This window comes from Staurois parvus, unplaced genomic scaffold (assembly GCF_062004578.1).
Source record: "Staurois parvus isolate SC_StPar_1 unplaced genomic scaffold, SC_StPar_1.0 ptg001146l, whole genome shotgun sequence".
NCBI classification, from domain to species: Eukaryota; Metazoa; Chordata; class Amphibia; order Anura; family Ranidae; genus Staurois; species Staurois parvus.
In genome coordinates this window covers 672,079-690,732 of record NW_028318942.1, presented here as the reverse complement: position 1 = coordinate 690,732, position 18,654 = coordinate 672,079, and the positions used below count along the sequence as shown (strand labels likewise).

General features: G+C 43.0%; 1 protein-coding gene across 1 annotated transcript in view; it reads right to left on the bottom strand.

Moving 5' to 3' along the window:
- LOC149439222 (SLAM family member 5-like) overlaps nt 1-18,110 on the bottom strand; it is a 41,753-nt gene extending 23,643 nt beyond the window's left edge. Inside the window, exon 1 of the mRNA XM_089659274.1 lies at nt 17,954-18,110. Coding sequence (XP_089515400.1) covers nt 17,954-18,110 — 157 coding nt within the window. The remainder of the gene's footprint in view (nt 1-17,953) is intronic.
- Nucleotides 18,111-18,654: the final 544 nt, after the last annotated feature.

Genomic DNA, 18,654 nt, shown 5'->3' with positions numbered 1-18,654 from the left:
CCACCACCAAAATGATCATGCTGAACGATATTACAGGCAGCATAACATTCTCCACGGCTTTTCCAGACCCTTTCACGTCTCTCACATGTGTTTAGGGTGCACCTGCTCTCATCTGTTAAAAGCACAGGGTGCCAGTGGTGGACCTGCTAATTCTGGTGTTCAATGGCAAATGCCAATTGAGCTCTATGATGCTGGGCAGTGAGCACAGGACCCACTAGAGGATATTGGGCCCTCAGACCACCCTCATGAAGTCTGTTTCTGATTGTTTCGTCAGAAACATTCACACCAGTGGCCTGCTGGAGGTCATTTTGTAGGGCTCTGGCAGTGCTCATCCTGTTCCTCCTTGCACAAAGGAGCAGATACCGGTCCTACTGATGGGTTAAGGACCTTCTACGGCCCTGTCCTGCACTCCTAGAGTAACTGCCTGTCTCCTGGAATCTCCTCCATGCTCTTGAGACTGTGCTGGGAGACACAGCAAACCTTCTGGCAATGGCACATATTGATGTGCCATTTTGGAGGAGTTGGACTGCCTATGCAATCTGTGTAGGGTCCAGGTATGGCCTCATACTACCAGTAGTCACATGGACCCTAGCCAAATGCAAAACTAGTGAAAAACAGTCAGTGGCCTCCACCTGTAAAACCTTTCCTCTTTTGGGGGTTGTCTTATTGTTGCCCATCTAGTACACCTGTTGTTAATTTAATTAACACCAAAGCAGCTGAAACTGATTAACAACCCTCTCTGCTACTTAACTGACCAGATCAACATCTCAGGAGTTTAATTGACTTGATGCTAGACTCTGATTAAAAAGCGTTCCTTTAACTTTTTTGAGCAGTGTATATATGTATACACCTGTATATATACTGTGTATACATATATCTCAATAAAGTGACCTTGGTGTAGAGCTATTTACTTTCAGGTCATTACAGGGGACAAGAGGGCACTCTTCTTTACATCTGGAGGAAAGGAGATTTAACCTACCCATACAAAAAGGCTTCTTCACAGTAAGAGCTGTGAAAATGTATGGTTAGCACTTCCGCCTGGCAGTACTAGGGTCACAGCAGCCGCACAGGTACCGACAGGATTTAGTGAGGTGGTGATCACAATCAAACTATATCATGCAGCCATATTAAATGGTACAAGTAAATGCCTGTTGGATTGAAAATGTGCCTGACCTGATGGAGAAAAGGAAAACCAATGCAGACACTAAATCTAAGGACTGAGTCCCCACTTGCAGAACCTGCTCAAAAAGGGGACCCCAGATGGTGACACGCTTGAGACACGTATATGAATTTTGGAGTATCCAACCCAAGTTGCAATTGGAAGGTGTATGACCCTGTCCTTATCTTGGCAATTGATGACCGCTATCCGATACTACAGGATAAATCTTACATGTGTATTTTTGACGCACTTCTGGTGAGTGTGCAATTTTTATCCCAGATTCACCGTGTGATACACTGGAATTTTATCCCACGCACCTATTAGGATCTATCGGATCCCCACGCTCGGCCTTATTTTGGGACTTTTCATTTCACTCAACCTCACCTTAGTGTGATTTGATATTTGCACCTAATTTATAATATGTCATTTATGCTATTTTAGCACTGCACCTTATATATATATTTATTTACATGTACTTTACTGGAAGGTTCTTTCTTGGTTACCTTTTTTGGTGTTCTAGCCGCTGTCCTTTTGAGATCCCCGGATAGCGCTCGCATATTATCTTTTATTACTTATCGTTAGTTCGAACCTCAGCCACGGCACTTCCTGCATGGAGTTTGCATGTTCTCCCTGTGCCTGCGTGGGTTTCCTCCATGTACTCCGGTTTCCTCCCACACTCCAAAGACATGCTGGTAGGTTAATTGGCTCCTGTCTAAACCGGCCCTAGTATGTGTATGTATGAATGTAAGTTAAGGATCTTAGATTGTACACCCCTTGAGGGTTAGGGACTGATGTGAATGTACAATATATATGTAAAGCGCTGAGTAAATTGACAGCGCTATATACGTTCCTGAAATAAATAAATAAATAAAAATGTGGAATAGACTCCTTCAAGAACTGACTCTGGCCAGCTCAGTAAATTGTTTTTTAAAAAAGGTCAGGATACATTCCTAAATGCACATAATATAACAGGATATTAATATTTAGAGGTAATAACACCAGGGATAGTTGATCCAGGACATTTCCGATTGTCTCCTGAGGGATTTAGGAAGGGATGTTTTCCCCACTGGAGCAATTAAGATCATGCATTATTGTTTTTTTCTTTCCTCTTGATCAACTGTGAGTATAGGATTGTGTATATGGAGGATTTCAATATCTTTTTCTTGTTGGTTCAATTGGATGGTCTTTTTTTAGTCTCACTAATTATGTAACTATACCAAGATAACCACTTGCATACAGAGCCAGTGCAGAACAATGCATGGAATGTAAGTAATGGGGAAATGGTGAGCTACACAGTCCACAGACAATACTGGTGATTAGTACTTTACCCTCTGCTTGCTTTTGGGCACAGCTACCACACTTCAGGCCCTTTTAAAATCTAGGTGCACTTTTAAAGTGATTGTAAAGCTTAATTTTTTTATAAACATACGATGGTTTAAACAAAACAATGGTTTTGCAGAGAGCCACCCAAACCTCCTCTTCTCAGGTCCCCCGCCAGTGCTCTAGGCTCTCCTTCTCGGTGCGACCCCATAGGAAGCTGCTTCCTATGGAGGCTCCCCTTGTGGGCTGTCTCCTAAGCCAGGCTGTGTGTTTCCATTGGCACATACAGTGCAGCTCAGCCCCACCTCCTGCTCTCTGCTCACAGAATTTGATTGACATTACGATGATTCTCCCATGTGATGAGCTGTGAAGGCAGATGGTGTTCAAATCAGAAAAATCACAGATTCATCCCTTTCATTCCTCTGAAATGTACCTCTACAGCAGTGGTTCTCAACCTTCCTAATGCCGTGACCCTTTAATACAGTTCCTCATGTTGTGGTGACCCCCACCATAAAATTATTTACCCTGTAATTATAACTCATGTAGTGTCGTTTTACATCCAATACTACTGCTTTCAACACAGCAGCTGCTTTCTACACAGTAGCTGCTCTTTACACATTGGAAATATGTGTTTTCCGATGGTCTTAGGCAACCCCTGTGAAAAGGTCGTTCGACCCCCAAAGGGGTCGCGACCCACAGGTTGAGAACCACTGCTCTACAGAGAAGCACACAATTTATAAATCCAGGCACTTGTGATTCATTAATTGTGTGATTCTATACAGATTAGACAAATTTGCATGGATGAAGAGATTTATAAAATTCATAATTTTTATATGTATTATTTTCAAACAGATTTAGCTATCAGTACATTCAGCCTCTACCTGTGCCATTCCCCTTCCTCATCTATAGAACAGATTGCTCATGTGAGCCCAGCATTTGTGTTTATGGCTTTCACAGATCCCAGAGGACCGTCATATAGTGCATGCACAATTTACAGCTCTGTTGTGTCTAAGAGCAATTGAAAGGTTGAAGCAACTTGAAAAGATCCAAATCTGGCCATATACTTGGCAATTTGATTATATATCAAACTTTTGATTCCTTTTTATATCAAAATCCAAAGAAATGTAAAGATATATAATGGTGGCTGCATGGAAAAGACATCTAATTGCCCCTGAAGAATTTGGTCACTTTTAATTAAATCGCAGTAGCCTTTTTTTCCCATATTCTCATTTGGTCTATCAGTAAACTGTATTGAAGCTGTCAATTAATTATTATATCAAATTTACATTCAACCAGGTTTTGGTGGTTGATTGAGCTTATGAGTGGTAGATTGCTTATTTTCTCCCAATTGCTTTCAATCGTATTTGCAATTCCCAGTGTATCAAAAGTGGTTGAAATCTACTGACAATTACCATGCTTATGAGCAGTCTCCTGTGCCTATTTATATAGGATATAGGGACAGCAGCTTTAAATAACAACAGAGAGAATTAGCAGTTCTTTTGGATGCAGGCTAGAACAGTCAGTGATAGCCGGCATCCAACATTAAAGTGATTGTAAACCCCCACCTTGCAAATCAACCTAGAAAGGCCAAACATTTGTGTATAGATATAAAATAACATTATAAATACTGTTTCCATTTTCTTTATAAGTGATCACATTCCCTCTGTTTTCAGCTGCATAAGAGCTGGGGGAGGAGAAACAGCAGTATACTGAAGTTCCCAATGAAAGGCTGTGCAGGGAAGGAGGGGTGTCAGGACAAGTCTAATTGGAGCAGAACTGGCTGAGTTCCCAGCACAGCTAGAAAACTGACCCCAGTGTGTTCTCCTGCTTAGCGTGGTCAGTTTTTAGTAGGAAAGCCGAGAACTAGGAGGAACACCAGGGATTTCACAAGCAAAAGCAATACAAAGAGTACAGGATACAAGTACATGGTACAGCAGGCACATATTAGGAGAATGAAATATTGGGTTTACATGCTTCAAGTTAAGTAGCTAAAATAAAGTAAAATTAAAATTCTCAGTTTGAGCATTCCCATTCTGCCTTGTTACATAAATATCGCACGTGTGATATAATTTTAATCAGCAGTCTTTGCTGGTTATAATTTGGAACTAATTATCTGGCAGTGCACAAATGATGTAAATGTTACTCAAGGGAAAAGTACAAGAAAATAATTTTTTTTCCTAATATTCCACTATCTATTTTCAACAAAAACATAGAAAAATAAAAAAAATCTATACCAGAATCTGTTACCAAATTAAGTTCGTATGTGTATGAAAAATAAATGGTATATAGTACATTGGGATAGACTACAAACACTAAAAGATACAGGATTTGTGAGATATCTCGGAAGCAAGATGCCCTTGGACTCCAATCATTTCAACAATAGCCAATGCCCTAAGCCAGTGTTTCTCAGTAAATAGTATGTATCTCTCTTTATAAAAATATATGTATTCCTAATACCTTTTGTATCTGTCCCCTTATCCATTACATGAGTACATTTGTTACTGTGTGTTATTTTGTTACCATTTACAGTAACGGTGTCCCAGTGATTCTCAAATGATATCTTAGTTTTTAAATAAATACAAAACAGTCGTCATGTGTGTTGTATTATTTGGTAGGTTTCTATATGCTGTAATCATTAACTTCAAAATTAGCAACTGAATCTTTAGACTTATCCTTGAGAAACAAACACTGTACAACACAGATCTGAAAAATGCATGAAATGTACTACAGTTTTTCTACCCTCTATATATAAATAAATATAAATGTACATACTATGTGTGTACTCACCACAAGTTATGCAAAAATATAGCACACCAAAAAACAGTTCTGCTCGCCAGGTCATTGTTGTGTCTCAAACAGTACAGACTCACCTTTAGCAAGTTACTATGTTTGTTAACCATACAGATTTCCTTCTCTAACTACTCCTGCTAGCTCATAAAGCTCTTAAAGCAGAAATGTCATGACACTTTCTTAAAATGGCAACACACAGAACCTAACAAATAGACCCTCCTTCTCAGTTACACTTCAAAACTTGATAACTTTATAAAGTACATAGTTAGGTGACTAGGTAAGATTTTGGTGCATTCTGAACTTGGCCGAGTTCCATTCTCCTGTTTATGAGAGTGGGAGTTGTCCAGGATTCCAGATGTCTGTGGTTTTATGGTAGGACCTAATTACAAGTACCAGTACGCCAATTAGAATGAATGCCTTGCCCAACCAAAGTGTCAGGGCTCCGGGTATGACCAGAGGTATGTGAACTGACGCAGGGAAAAGCAGGCTTCAGATATGTTATAAACAATATAATTTATTAATACTAACAATACAAAATGCAGTGCAATACTAAAACATAAACACAGTGCAAACGAACCAAACCAAACCACCCACAGATAACAATACATACAATGCAAGCGTAGTCGGGCAGGCAATAACAATCGGGCAGGTAGGAACAGGAGGAGCAGGCAGAGAGTAGTCAGGTCACGAGCCGGGTACAGCAACTAACGGGCAGGTAGGTACAGGGGGGTCAGGCAGAGAATGGTCGGGGTCACAAGCCAGGGATCAAACAGGAGAAGTCAGCAGAGGTCAGGATCATGCAGGGTCGGCAACGAGTCAGTCAGGCAGGAACAGGAACAGAAACAGAAACAGGAATGCAGGTAACAAGATACAGGGGCCCATGGAAAAACACACACCAAGGCACAGACTGCAGGTCTGGCCATCCCTTAAATACACCTGCAATCAGCCTCAGGTGTTTGGCTGACTGCAGGGTTGAGTCTCTGATTGCTGAGAGCACCCGCTGGCCAGCCCTGGTACTGCAGCCCACAAGGCAGGTGAGTCCCACCATTATTGGCAAGTCCATTCCTGACACAAAGGATCTGGAACATGTGTTAACCTGCTTACACCCCAAGCTGATCCATCCTCCAGCCTATAGGTTACTGGTCCCAGTTGGCTGTGGATAAGATATACTGAAGGCTGATTTGGTTTGTGGCTTCTTTATCTTCACCCACTGGCCAGGAATAAAGGCAATTGTCTTGGAATTTATTTTTGCAGCATTGTACGTTTTTGCTTTGATCTGGAATTTCCACAGTCTACCATGCAAGTTTAGGGGATTCCTCTACTTTATTTGGTGGCATCAAATTTGTGGGGTTCTTGAATCACAAGCTTTCATCAGTTTTGCAGGTGATTCCCAAGTGGCTCTATAAAGAACTGACCTGTAGTGTTATAAAACAGTAACTATAGCCTTGCTGAAGAGGAGACCCTCAAGCAGATGTGTCTTTAGACAATTTTTAAATTTCTGATTAAAATGTTCTATACATCCATTGGCTTTTGGATGATATGATGGCGTTAAGATATGCTTCATTACCTTTGATTTAAGGAAAGTCTCAAATTTTCTTGAAACAAATTGTGGACCATTTCAGTAATGATTTCTAGGGGTTGTCCCTACCTTGAGAATCATCCCTCCAAGGCAGCGATGACGACTTTAGTGGTCATGACTTCTGCTGTAGCCACCTCTGGCCATTTTGAGTGCAAAGTCATAAGCTACCAAAAAAGTATCTGATGTTTTGGTGCTGCTGTATATTCTCCACATACATCCAAGTGGATTGTATGCAATGGGACTTTGAGGGAATGTCTGACTTGTAATGGATCAGATGTTTTCTTCTGATTTTGCCACAGAAAAAAATCACGATTCACAATTGCAAACTAAAGATTCCATTTGGTTGTACCAGGCCAACACACTGCTTTTCTGAAAAGTTGTTTTGTTTGTACCACACCCAGATGACCTTCATGAGCCATTTTTAGAACTCATTGGGGTTTATTTACGAAAGGTAAATATACTGTTCACTGCCAGTGCAGTTGCTTTATATCCAAGGGGAAGCTCTGAAATGAGGCGAAGCTCTGCTGATTTCTTTCATCCAATCATGTGCAAGCAAAAATGATGTTATTTTATTTTCCTTGCATGTTCTCCTAAGATCTAGAGCAACTTGCAGTGCACAGCCTATTTGCCTTTAGTAAATAAACCACATCGCTTCAGTGCAGCAGGAATTACTGTGTCCTCTTAGAAGGCCAATACCTTTCCAAGGTGACAACTCAATTCTTGCTTTGCAGTAGGGCTGAAGATGTCCTGGTAAGACAGTTGGCCATGGACCATGTATGTAGGTCAGTAAATCTTGACTCACTGGATCATTATTAGATGTGGACACCATGTTTTGCACTGTAACAGGAAAGATTGGTAAAATGGATATCTCAAGTGGCTGCACAACGTCTTGGTCTTCTTGTCCCACTTCTGCATTGAGGACAACATGGGACAAATAATCTGCTACCTGATTTACCTTTCTTGGCCTATAACTAATGGCAAAATTATACTAAAACAGCCTGTCTGAACATCTGTGTATACAAAAAGGATGGAGGCCACACCCTGACGCTGACAAAGTAATAAGAGCTTAGTGATCAGTAAACTTTCTACCATAGAGAAAGTGATAGCACCATTCACATGCCCATATACAGGTCAATGCCTCATGTTCCCATGTAGAATATTTTGCTAAGCTGATTAAATTCCTAAAGAAGATATTCTTGCAAAAACAGTGATCTTTAAGGTTTTTTTTTTTTTAGGAAATCTGGGGCAGTGATCAAACCACCAGCTTAACCACTTGCCTACTGGGCACTTTCACCCCCTTCCTTCCCAGGCCAATTTTCAGCTTTCAGCGCTTTCGCACTTTGAATGACAATTGTGCGGTTATGCAACACTGCAACCAAACCAAATTTTTATAATTGTTTTTGAGACAGACAGAGCTTTCTTTTGATGGTATTTAATCACCACTAGGTTTTTTAATTTTTGCTAAACAGACTAAAAAAACAAAATTTTGAAAAAAAAGGTTTTTGTTACTGTTAGAAAATAATATAAGTAATTTTTCTCCTTCACTGATGTGTACTGATGAGGCTGCACTGATAAGCGGCACTGATAGGTACTGACAGGCATCACTGATGGACACTGATAGGTGGCACTGACTGGCACTGATAGGGGGCACTGATGAGGTGGCACTGATGGGCATTGACAGGCATCACTGGTGGGTACTGATAGGCGGCAGTGATGGGCTCTGATAGGTGGCAGTGATGGGCATGGATAGGTGGCACTGATAAGTGGCACTGCTGGACTGCACTGATGAGGAGGCACTGACAGGCATCACTAATAGGCACTAAAAGGCAGCTCTGATGGGCACTATGTGACATTGATGGGCACTGATCAGAAGGAATGATGGGCACTGACAGGCAGCACTGATAGGGCTGCGTTGATAACCTGGGCTCTGATGATCAGTGCCCTGATTACCAGTGTAGATGTCCCCTCTGAGGAATACTGCTTACCAGCTCTCCTCTCCTCACGCGCTGTCACTGTGAAGAGAGGACTGCCGATAGCCGCCATTGCCTGTTTATATGTGATCAGCTCTGACTGGACACAGCTGATCACATGGTAGTGCCTACATCATCAGCTCTTTACCATGATCAGTGATCTGCTGTGTCCTAGGGACAGAGCACACCACCGATCACTGCAGGCTCCCCCCGGGGTCGTGCATGCGCAGCTACAGTGGGAAGACATCATATGACATTCTCCCAGAACAAGAGAGCTCCAGCCCGTCTGTCGTTTCCTTATGGGGTGTGTGGGAGGCGGTTAAACTTGAGTATAGGTAGGGATTTAAAGATAAAGATTGCTGCATACTCAGTACATTTAATAAATTATTTGCTGCTGAAAGTACTTAAAAAAATGGGCGTTTAAAGCCTAACTTTGGGCAAAAAAAAAACTTTCCCATGCAGTGGGGCCATGCCTGCATTTTTGTATGGGATTGGAGAGAGGAGATATACAGTACTTACTTGATCCTCCGATCCTCCCAGCAGAAGACCGGTCCAGCACTTGAGTTGTAGACTGTTTCTGACGTCATCAAGCCCAAAGCAGGCTCCAGAGACCAGGAACAGTCCACCGCTGGACCGTGAGGGAGCGCCATTTTCCAGTGGAATGAAGGATCGACTAAGTATACGTTTTCTACTCACCCCTAGACAAAGCAAACAGTTGATTCATACAGTGAGGGCACAGCCCGACTGCATGGGAATTTTTTTTTTGCCCTGAGTTGGGCTTTAATATTACTTTAAGGCAGGATCTCTGCACTTGCACAAAACTGTATTTATGCACATCAATATCATTTAAATTCAAATTTAAATATCAAAAATTTAACCTTTGAGAAGATAATTTTGTAGCATGACATTATATTAGGCCTCAGTGACGCTAGCATATTTTATCACCACAGAGGAAGTGGTCCAAGAACAGTAAATAGCAGGCGTTCTCACATATGGTCAAAACGTGCAGGGCAGCTCATGACTGCTTGCAAGCTGAACATATTCATTACAGAACTAAAAACACCAACCACAGCTAAAATCCAAGCCATGATATCAGACACAGCAGCATCACGGGAACTACAGAAAACATTCTAGGAGACATTACTGCTCAGACACTGTCTCAGTCCATTTAATTCCTTCTAAAAAGTTATGACACTAAACCTGGCCTTACATGCTACAATCTCATTGTACAATCTCTCTACAATCTCCTTTAGGATGCACTGCGATGTCCTACCTGTAGTGCAACTCAGGGCTTTTGTTCTCAGAGAATAGGTACAGGAACTCCCCCCTTCTGAATCACTTCTTGTCTCCACCCCCAACCCACCCTGGAGCACAGTCCCTTGGTTTGACCTCTACCCACCTCCTAGTATTGTTCCTTATAGAGAATACACAGCCAAGTATCATTTTATAAAAATCAATAATGCAGCGCTAATAACAAAAAAATCACACACACATATATATATATATATATATATATATATATATATATATATATATAGGATATATATAGGTGTGTATCGGCGTACCGGATTACTGTAGTCGGCTCCCAACCTCCCCGTACAGGTAAGTGTTCCCCATGCCCCGGTGCTGGAGCTGGGGTGCTGTATTCGGGGCTCTGTTAGGCTGATTTGTGCTGCAGTCCAGTGCTCGGTGCTCTGCAGTAGTGTTCTACTGTCAGTGACCTTTGAAACTGTGGTCCCGGCTCCTCCCTTGTAATTCTGGGCTGATTCCTCACCTTTCTTATCATCAGTGATACCCCACGAGGTGAGATCTTGCATGGAGCCCCAGTCTGAGGGAGACTGACAGTCGTCTTTAGCCTCTTCCATTTTCTAACAATTGCTCCAACAGTTGATCTATTTTCACCAAGCTGCTTGGCAATTGCCCCGTAGCCCTTTCCAGCCTTGTGGAGGTCCACAATTTTGTCTCTGGTGTCTTTTGACAGCTCTTTGGTCTTGCCCATGGTAGTAATTGGCGTGTGACTGACTGTGGGGTGGACAGGTGTCTTTAAAGAGCTCAGACAGGTGCTACTAAGTTAGATTAATGAGTGGAGTAGAGGTGGACTTCTTAAAGGCACAGTAACAGGTCTTTGAGAGCCAGAATTCTTGCTGTTTCTCAGGTGTTCAAATACTTATGTTCAGCAGTGCAAGACAAATAAATTCTTTAAAAATCATACAATGTGATTTCCTGAATTTTTTTTTTAATTCCGTCTCTCAGAGTGGGAATGCACCTACAATGTGAATTTCAGACCCCTCCATGATTTCTAAGTGGGAGAACTAGCAAAATCGCAGGGTGTTCAAATACTTCTGTTCCTCACTGTGTATGCCATTTTTTTGTTATTAGCGTTGCACTATTTATTTTTATATTTATATATTGATTGGTTATCTTAATTTGGTGTTGGCTGCTAGTGATCAGGGCTCATTTCCATATCAGTGCAGGAGGATTTCTAGTTTATCCAAGTATCATTTTGTGGTGCTAAGTAATTTGTATGGAATTTGTTGAAAACAAGAAAAGCAGTAAAATAGATCATCTGCAGCCAGCAGCACTAGATCCCCCAAGCAGCAGAATACCACCCCAGCAACAATAGACACTCAGCAGCAACAAGAGATCTCCCAGCAGCCAGCATCAATATACACTTCAGCAGCCAGCAACAATAGACCCCTCCCTCAACTGTAGATCTCTTCCAGCAATAGATCCCCCATCAACAACAATAGACCACTATGCAAAAATAGATCCCCTCCAGCAACAATAGATCTTATGCAGCCAGCAGCAATAGACCCCCCCCCAAGCAGCAAAATACCACCCCAGCAACAATAGACCCCCAAGCAGCAACAACAGATCTCCCAGCAGCCACTATCAATATATTATTCAGCAGCCAGCAACAATAGACCCTTCCCTCAACAGTAGATCTTTTTCAGTAACATTATATCCCCCACCAGCAACAATATACCACCATGCAAAAATAGATCCCCTCCAGGGAAAATAGATCCCCCAGAAGCCAGCATCAATAGACCTTCCAGCACACCTCAGCACCCATTGCTATTACATACATTCCGTGCTAGATGTGCCGGTACTGCGTTCCCTCATGTACCAACTGAAAAAAACCCTGGTTCTATCCCTGCAAAGGCTGCTGATTTGTCCCAGGTTCTCTTCCCTCTGTGTAGCAGCAGCCATTCACTCCTATGGCTCAGTAAACAGTCTAGGGCAGCCTTTCTCAACCAGGGTGCCCAGGCACCCTGGGGTGCCTTCAGGCTTCTTCAGGGGTACTTTGGCAAAATGCCCAAAAATTGTATGCAAACCAGCAGGTGGATCAATCCTGCCTTTTAGTATGCAAAGTTACAGGTTTCCGTTGCGCACTTTTATGACTTTCTAGCTGCCTGCATCCTAACAACCAATGACATCATCAGTTGATAAGAAGGACGTCGGGTGCATACACATCATCCTTGTTTGTCCCCTCCCTCAGCACTGGGGTCACATTAGTAGAGTGAAGGAGAGAAAAATACACGTTGGGTGTACTGGATGTGTGCGGAATAGTTTTTTACATTTTAGATTGGGGTGCCTTGAGATTGTGCAGAACTTTAAAGGGTGCCTTGAGATTATCCATAATTTTAAAGGGTGCCTTGACTGAAAAAACGTTGAGAAACACTGATCTAGGGCAGGAGTGCTCAACCCATGGCTCTTGGAGCCCTCTGATGTGGCCCTCGACCTCAAATCAGGAAAGCACATGTACAGGGTAGGCAACCCATTAATCATGATCTTGCCAACCCGCCATACTAGAGCTTTAGAGTGCATCTAGCCAGCACTGGCAGCGGAGGAAGCAGAAGAAGCTTAAGCTGATGCTTCTTCTGTAGCGCTGGCTACTGTCCCAGGTGGAGTGATACCAAGTTCCCTTTGCTTGGGACCTTTCTAGCAGCCTGGAGACTGAAAGCAATATCAGCAGAAGCTGGAAAAGGAAATTAAGGCCAGTGTATTAAACAACACACACATTTTGCTTTTGCAATGGGCATATTAACACTTATAAAAGGGTAGCTATTAGGCTGCTTTCACACTGATCCCTAGGTACAGTGCAATGTACCTGCTGCTTGACTAATGCACCATAGATAGGCTTGTCCACTCCTACTTCCACCATTACCTATCCATACCACTCCCCACCCCCTTAACCAAATAAACTTTACAAAAAACATGACACCATTTGGAGTAAATGGCAAACATGGCCTTTTATTAACAACTTCACATTTTAACATACATCAACTGTTCCTTAACGGAAACCAAAGAATTGTTGTTGGTCTTCAAAGGCACCCACAAACGATCCAAAATGCACCTGCGGACAACCCTATACACTAGTCCTCCAGCCACAACCAACCAGCTCGGAGACAACCATACCGTCCGCAGTGCAGCACCACCACCTTCCAGTTAAACCTTGGTTAACTGGGAATATCCACCGGGCCCCCCATACCACGGATGGGGTCCCACACCATTGTTTTACCTTCCAAGATGAGAACCGCCTCCAAAGACCAACAACCGCCCGCGAACCAACAGAAAAAAACCCCTTTCCAACTGACGTTCTTTTTTTTTTTTTTTTTTTCCTTCTCACCTGCCCCCGGACAAGACCCTATACCCAACCAAACAGGGAGGGCGGGAGGGAAGCTCTGGTCCTTGCACACGTCTAGCTCCACTGACGCCCCTTCCACAGAACCCCCCACCCTAAGGTGCCGCAGACCCCTCCTACACTCCACATCTGCCAATCCTATAATTCCCCAATCAATTCCCCACCCCCTGGAGCTAAATTTAACCCTTTTTGTTCCCTACACCACTCTGGGCCTAGTCATGTATGCCCTGCGCTATTTCCATTCTTCCCTATTCGCTACGGGCATTTCTTTCCTGTGGGTTAGCTGCACTGACTCCATAGACTTCTATTATATCCTGCGGGTTTGGTGTGCTTTGGCAAAGCACAGTTAACCCGCAAGAAAACCACAGGTACACTGGTAAACCACGGTGCATCAGTGAGAAAGCAACCTTATAGGGGCCTCAGGACAGTAAAGGTTTTTTCACATTTGTGGTTTGGGATGCAGTAAAATGCTATAGCTGAGACGTGTTTTTACCTCACCCTCCCAACCACTGGCAACCCCACCCCATGCTCCAGGGGGCCCACAAGGCCTGCCTGTCACATTCTGTTTTACATTTGGAAAGGAGGTGCAGCAGGGGTGACATATACAGGAACCAATACCCTCCATTTTCCTCCTGCAACCGCTGAAATATGGCTTCTCCTCTTCTCCTTCCCACCGTTATTCAGCAGCTGTAGGAGGAAAATGTTCATTATGAAAAAAAAAATTCTAAATTCTGAACCATTTAATTTCATTGTGGCCCGTGACTGGTTACCAAATCACTTCAGTGTACCTCGCTCTTCAAAAGGTTAACAACCCCTGGTCTAAGGGTTGCCTTTTTCAGGTTACTTGCTGAATAACTTGGATGAGCTTAAGGAAGCTGTGGGATTCTCCAGAACACTAACAGGGTAACAGGGATGTAAGGACACTCTTCCCCTTGCAGCTACTTCTCAAAACAGTCCCTCAAGCAGTGGGACATGAGGTGGACAGCACTGGGACACCATAAACAATGTTCTAGGTCAGTCTTAATCAGGGTGGATAAAAATCAATGATTTTTTTAAAAAAATCAAAAAAATCGGATTTTTTTTAATTTAAATCGAATTTTTTTTATTTAAATTGGATTTTTTTTTAAATAAAATGCTTTTTGAGGAAAATATATTACCATCCAAAGGTTATTCCATCATGAAATAAAGATTAGTTTTTTAATTATGTAGAATAAGGCTGTATATGTTTATTTTTTTTGGTAAATAAATTCCATGAATCCATTCACAATGTCATGCTCTTCCAGAGGTTTTTGTAAGATTATTGGGCAGTTTCTCTGCCTACAAGATATTATCACAGATGTTCGGTTTACTTTTGCAGTTCTCAAAACTGAATTTGACTCAGCGGAGATCACAGGCCTCTTCTTCACAGCAAAAATGTTATAACATGAACAGAGTTAAGAAAAAGACCTTCATCCTAACTTCTACAAACCTATGAATACAGAATCAACCCCTTCAGTGCTAAGTTTCAAGAAGTTCAGTGAATAGAAGAGAAACAATATTTTTCTGATTGTTTGGAGTGGAATAGATCTGCACAAGAAGAAAGTGAAACTAAGTGTGAGGAGGAAGGGGCTGACAGTCTAAGTTTCTTCAAATATATAGATTTTGTTTAGCCAAATTAGTTACCAAACATGGATGTTTGTTTAAGTCAGGCATGTCCAAAGTCCGGCCCGCGGGCCAATTGCGGCCCGCGTTCCGGACTGAAACGGCCCCACAGGTGAGCTACCCAAATATATAACTTACGGCCCCCGGTAGTGATTCCCTGAAAGCTAATGAGGACTCCAGCGATCTCTTGACATCATCAGCTGGCACAGGAAGGAGAGCCCAAATCTCGCGACGTCCGAGATCTCGTGAGATTTGGGCTTTCCTTCTCTGTGTGCCGGCTGATGATGTCAATTCCCGCTCGACAGATCCCTGGAGTCCTCAGTGGCGTTCGCAGAATCACTAGTGGAGGGCCGTAAGTTATATATTGGGCAGCTCATCTGTGGGGTCCGGAACGTGGGCCGAGGGATCCCAGGTGGTGTGCAGGGAATTACTACTGAATTTACCGTATTTTTCGCTCCATAAGATGCACTTTTTTCCCCAAAAAAAAGGGGGGAAAATGTCAGTGCGTCTTATGGAGCGAATAAAAAGCGGCCGGTCCGGTATTTCTGCCGCCACCATGTCAGAATACCGGGCCGGCCGCTCAGCTGTTGTCTCCTGCAGGGCCTTACCTGTTCCTCGCTCCAGCACTGCACAGTCTTCCCACGCTGGCTTCTGTGACAGCCGGGTGCCCACTGCGCATGTGCTGCGCTTTGTGAATGGTCATCGCAGTCTCTGGTCATCTGTACTGTGTCCGCAGTCTCTGGTCATTTCCTGTACTGTGTCCGCAGTCTCTGGTCATCTCCTGTACTGTGTCCGCAGTCTCTGGTCATCTCCTGTACTGTGTCCGCAGTCTCTGGTCATCCCCTGTACTGTGTCCGCAGTCTCTGGCCATCTCCTGTACTGTGTCCGCAGTCTCTGGTCATCTCCTGTACTGTGTCCGCAGTCTCTGGTCATCTCCTGTACTGTGTCCGCAGTCTCTGGTCATCTCCTGTACTGTGTCCGCAGTCTCTGGTCATCTCCTGTACTATGTCTGCAGTCTCTGGTCATCTCCTGTACTGTGTCTGCAGTCTCTGGTCATCTCCTGTACTATGTCCGCAGTCTCTGGTCATCTCCTGTACTATGTCTGCAGTCTCTGGTCATCTCCTGTACTGTGTCCGCAGTCTCTGGTCATCTCCTGTACTGTGTCCGCAGTCTCTGGTCATCTCCTGTACTGTGTCTGCAGTCCATTGGTTCAGAATTTTTTTTCCTGTTTTTCGCCTCTAAAACCTAGGTGCGTCTTATGGTCAGGTGCGTCTTATGGAGCGAAAAATACGGTATCAATTTGGGCTATAATGGTTTGGTGCTCAGGATCGCTTGACGTCATCAGACAGTGCAAGGAGAAACAAAGCCCAAATCTCGCGACCTCCGAGATCTCGCGAGATTTGAGCTTTCCTTCTCCCTGTGCGGGCAGAGTGATTTAACACCTGTTTAGATTTGTCATCCAAGTCACAAAATAAAAAGTATGCCGTTTTCAATAAACTTTTGCATAAAATAGTTCATTTGCATTTAATTTTAATGGTTCATCAGAATGTCGGGCAAAATGGTCGGCCCTCGCACATGTTCACTTCATCAAATCTGGCACTCTTCCAAAAAAGTTTGGACACCCCTGGTTTAAGCAAATAACATATGCTGGAATGTTATTGTTTCAGTTGAATAAATCTATTTAAATTGTTATTATTAAGGTAATGATTATTTTTCTCTTTCCTAAGTACAACAGAAAAGTTGTCCAAATACGAATGATTAACCTATTAAACTGGGGATAAAAAAACTAATATGAAAAGTTGTTGTTCTAAAAATCTTCATCTACTTGCATATTAAAGTTATACCAGCAAGAATTAGTCTTTATGTAGAAAACTAGGATTTAAATCAAGCCTTACTGACTAGTGATTTAAATCGTGATTTAAATCAGTTTGATTTAAATCAAATCCACCCTGGTCTTAATACTTGTGCACCAGGGGTTAACAGAAGCAACAGTCACAAAAATCCCTCTCTCTCAGGTCTGTACTCATAGTGTCCCTGGGGTTTGGATGTCTTCTTCTAGACTAGAAGAAGGTCTCCTTTGTGAAGCTCTAGATCAGATCCTCAGTGAAACCCCTCTTTTGGCTCCCAAAGAACTTGTAGCAGGCTAGGCCCCCCCAGCTATGCACAGTTGAGACCTCAATGAAACTAGTAGAATCTTCAGCTGCATTGGCAGGAAGAACTGGCAGCCCTTCTGACTGGGAACCTCTTATCTTGGGAAAGAGCACTGCTCTCTGAGGCTCCAAATTATTTATGCACTGCCAGCCACCATCTGGGCAACCTCCCCAGGGATTGGCTGGAGCTGCATAAATATTCTGGCTTCTCATTTGACTCTCTCACCCAATAAATTCTGGAAATATCCATAAGACAGGGGGAAGCAATCAAACTTGCAACCAGCACAACATAAAATAATGCTGCTCTGCTAATTACAGAAGAGCCAAAGAATTAAATTTGTCTAATCAAACTTGGCATGACTCCATATCTAAGAGGCTGCTACATACCGTAAAAAACAAGTCATCTGTATCCAGTTACTGGAGCCTTGCACTACATAGTTGTCATCAGGTCAGGCATAAGATGGTGGTTTTGTTAAAACACATCCATTAGGATAGTCAGATGGTTTTGCACATTTCAAATGCAATGGTTGATAAGCCATATCTGCACTAAGGGCCTACGTGAAATTATTGTAGCAGGGTTGGTTGTATGGTTCATACTCTGACTCACATTCATGGCCTACTAGGCCTAAATCAGGAGCTTCTTCACAAGGGGCACTGTTCCTGTGGTACCAGGTCAGGTCCATTGGGGGCTGCACACACCTGGCTCATATACACAAGTGGCATGGGTCTTCCTGATGCGTAGTCCAAACATGAGATCGATCACCACTACAGGGCTGGCCCACCTTCCCCCAAACACCACCAGTCCCCCAAATGAGCCAATATGTACACTTCTTGCTCCCCAGGTATAGGCTACCATGCGCTATGGGATTAAAAAGACTCAGCCACTTCCTTCTGAACTTCTCTTTTACTTGTAGGTAGCAACCCTGCCATAAGCAGGAGTGTCTTTAAATTTAGTCAGAATGGCTGTAGGCAGCCAATGCCAATTATAGTCTGGGTCTTGTTCAGCTTACCTTATGTCCAGGGCCAGTGCTATACTATTCTGTGCCATAGACAAAACCAGCTACTTGTGCCCCCCCCCCAAATTTTCTTTTTAAACAGTAGAAAACATTACATCAACAACACATAACACTGCTAAATTTCTTTTCATTTGCAAAAATAAGTGCCATACCAGCACCACTATTAAAGACAATATATATATTAACCAAAATATAACTTAACTGTAATAACCAATTAGACGGAGAAAAAAAAAGAGAAAGAGTTACAAAACTCAGTGATAAGCAGCCGGCAGCTGACTTGCAGTAGGACTGAGTCTGAGAGGAAGACTGGAAGTAACAGCAGCTCAGCTACTACACTGGTCCCAGACACCCAGCATCTTCCTCTGTCCTTTCTTCCTCCCCCTC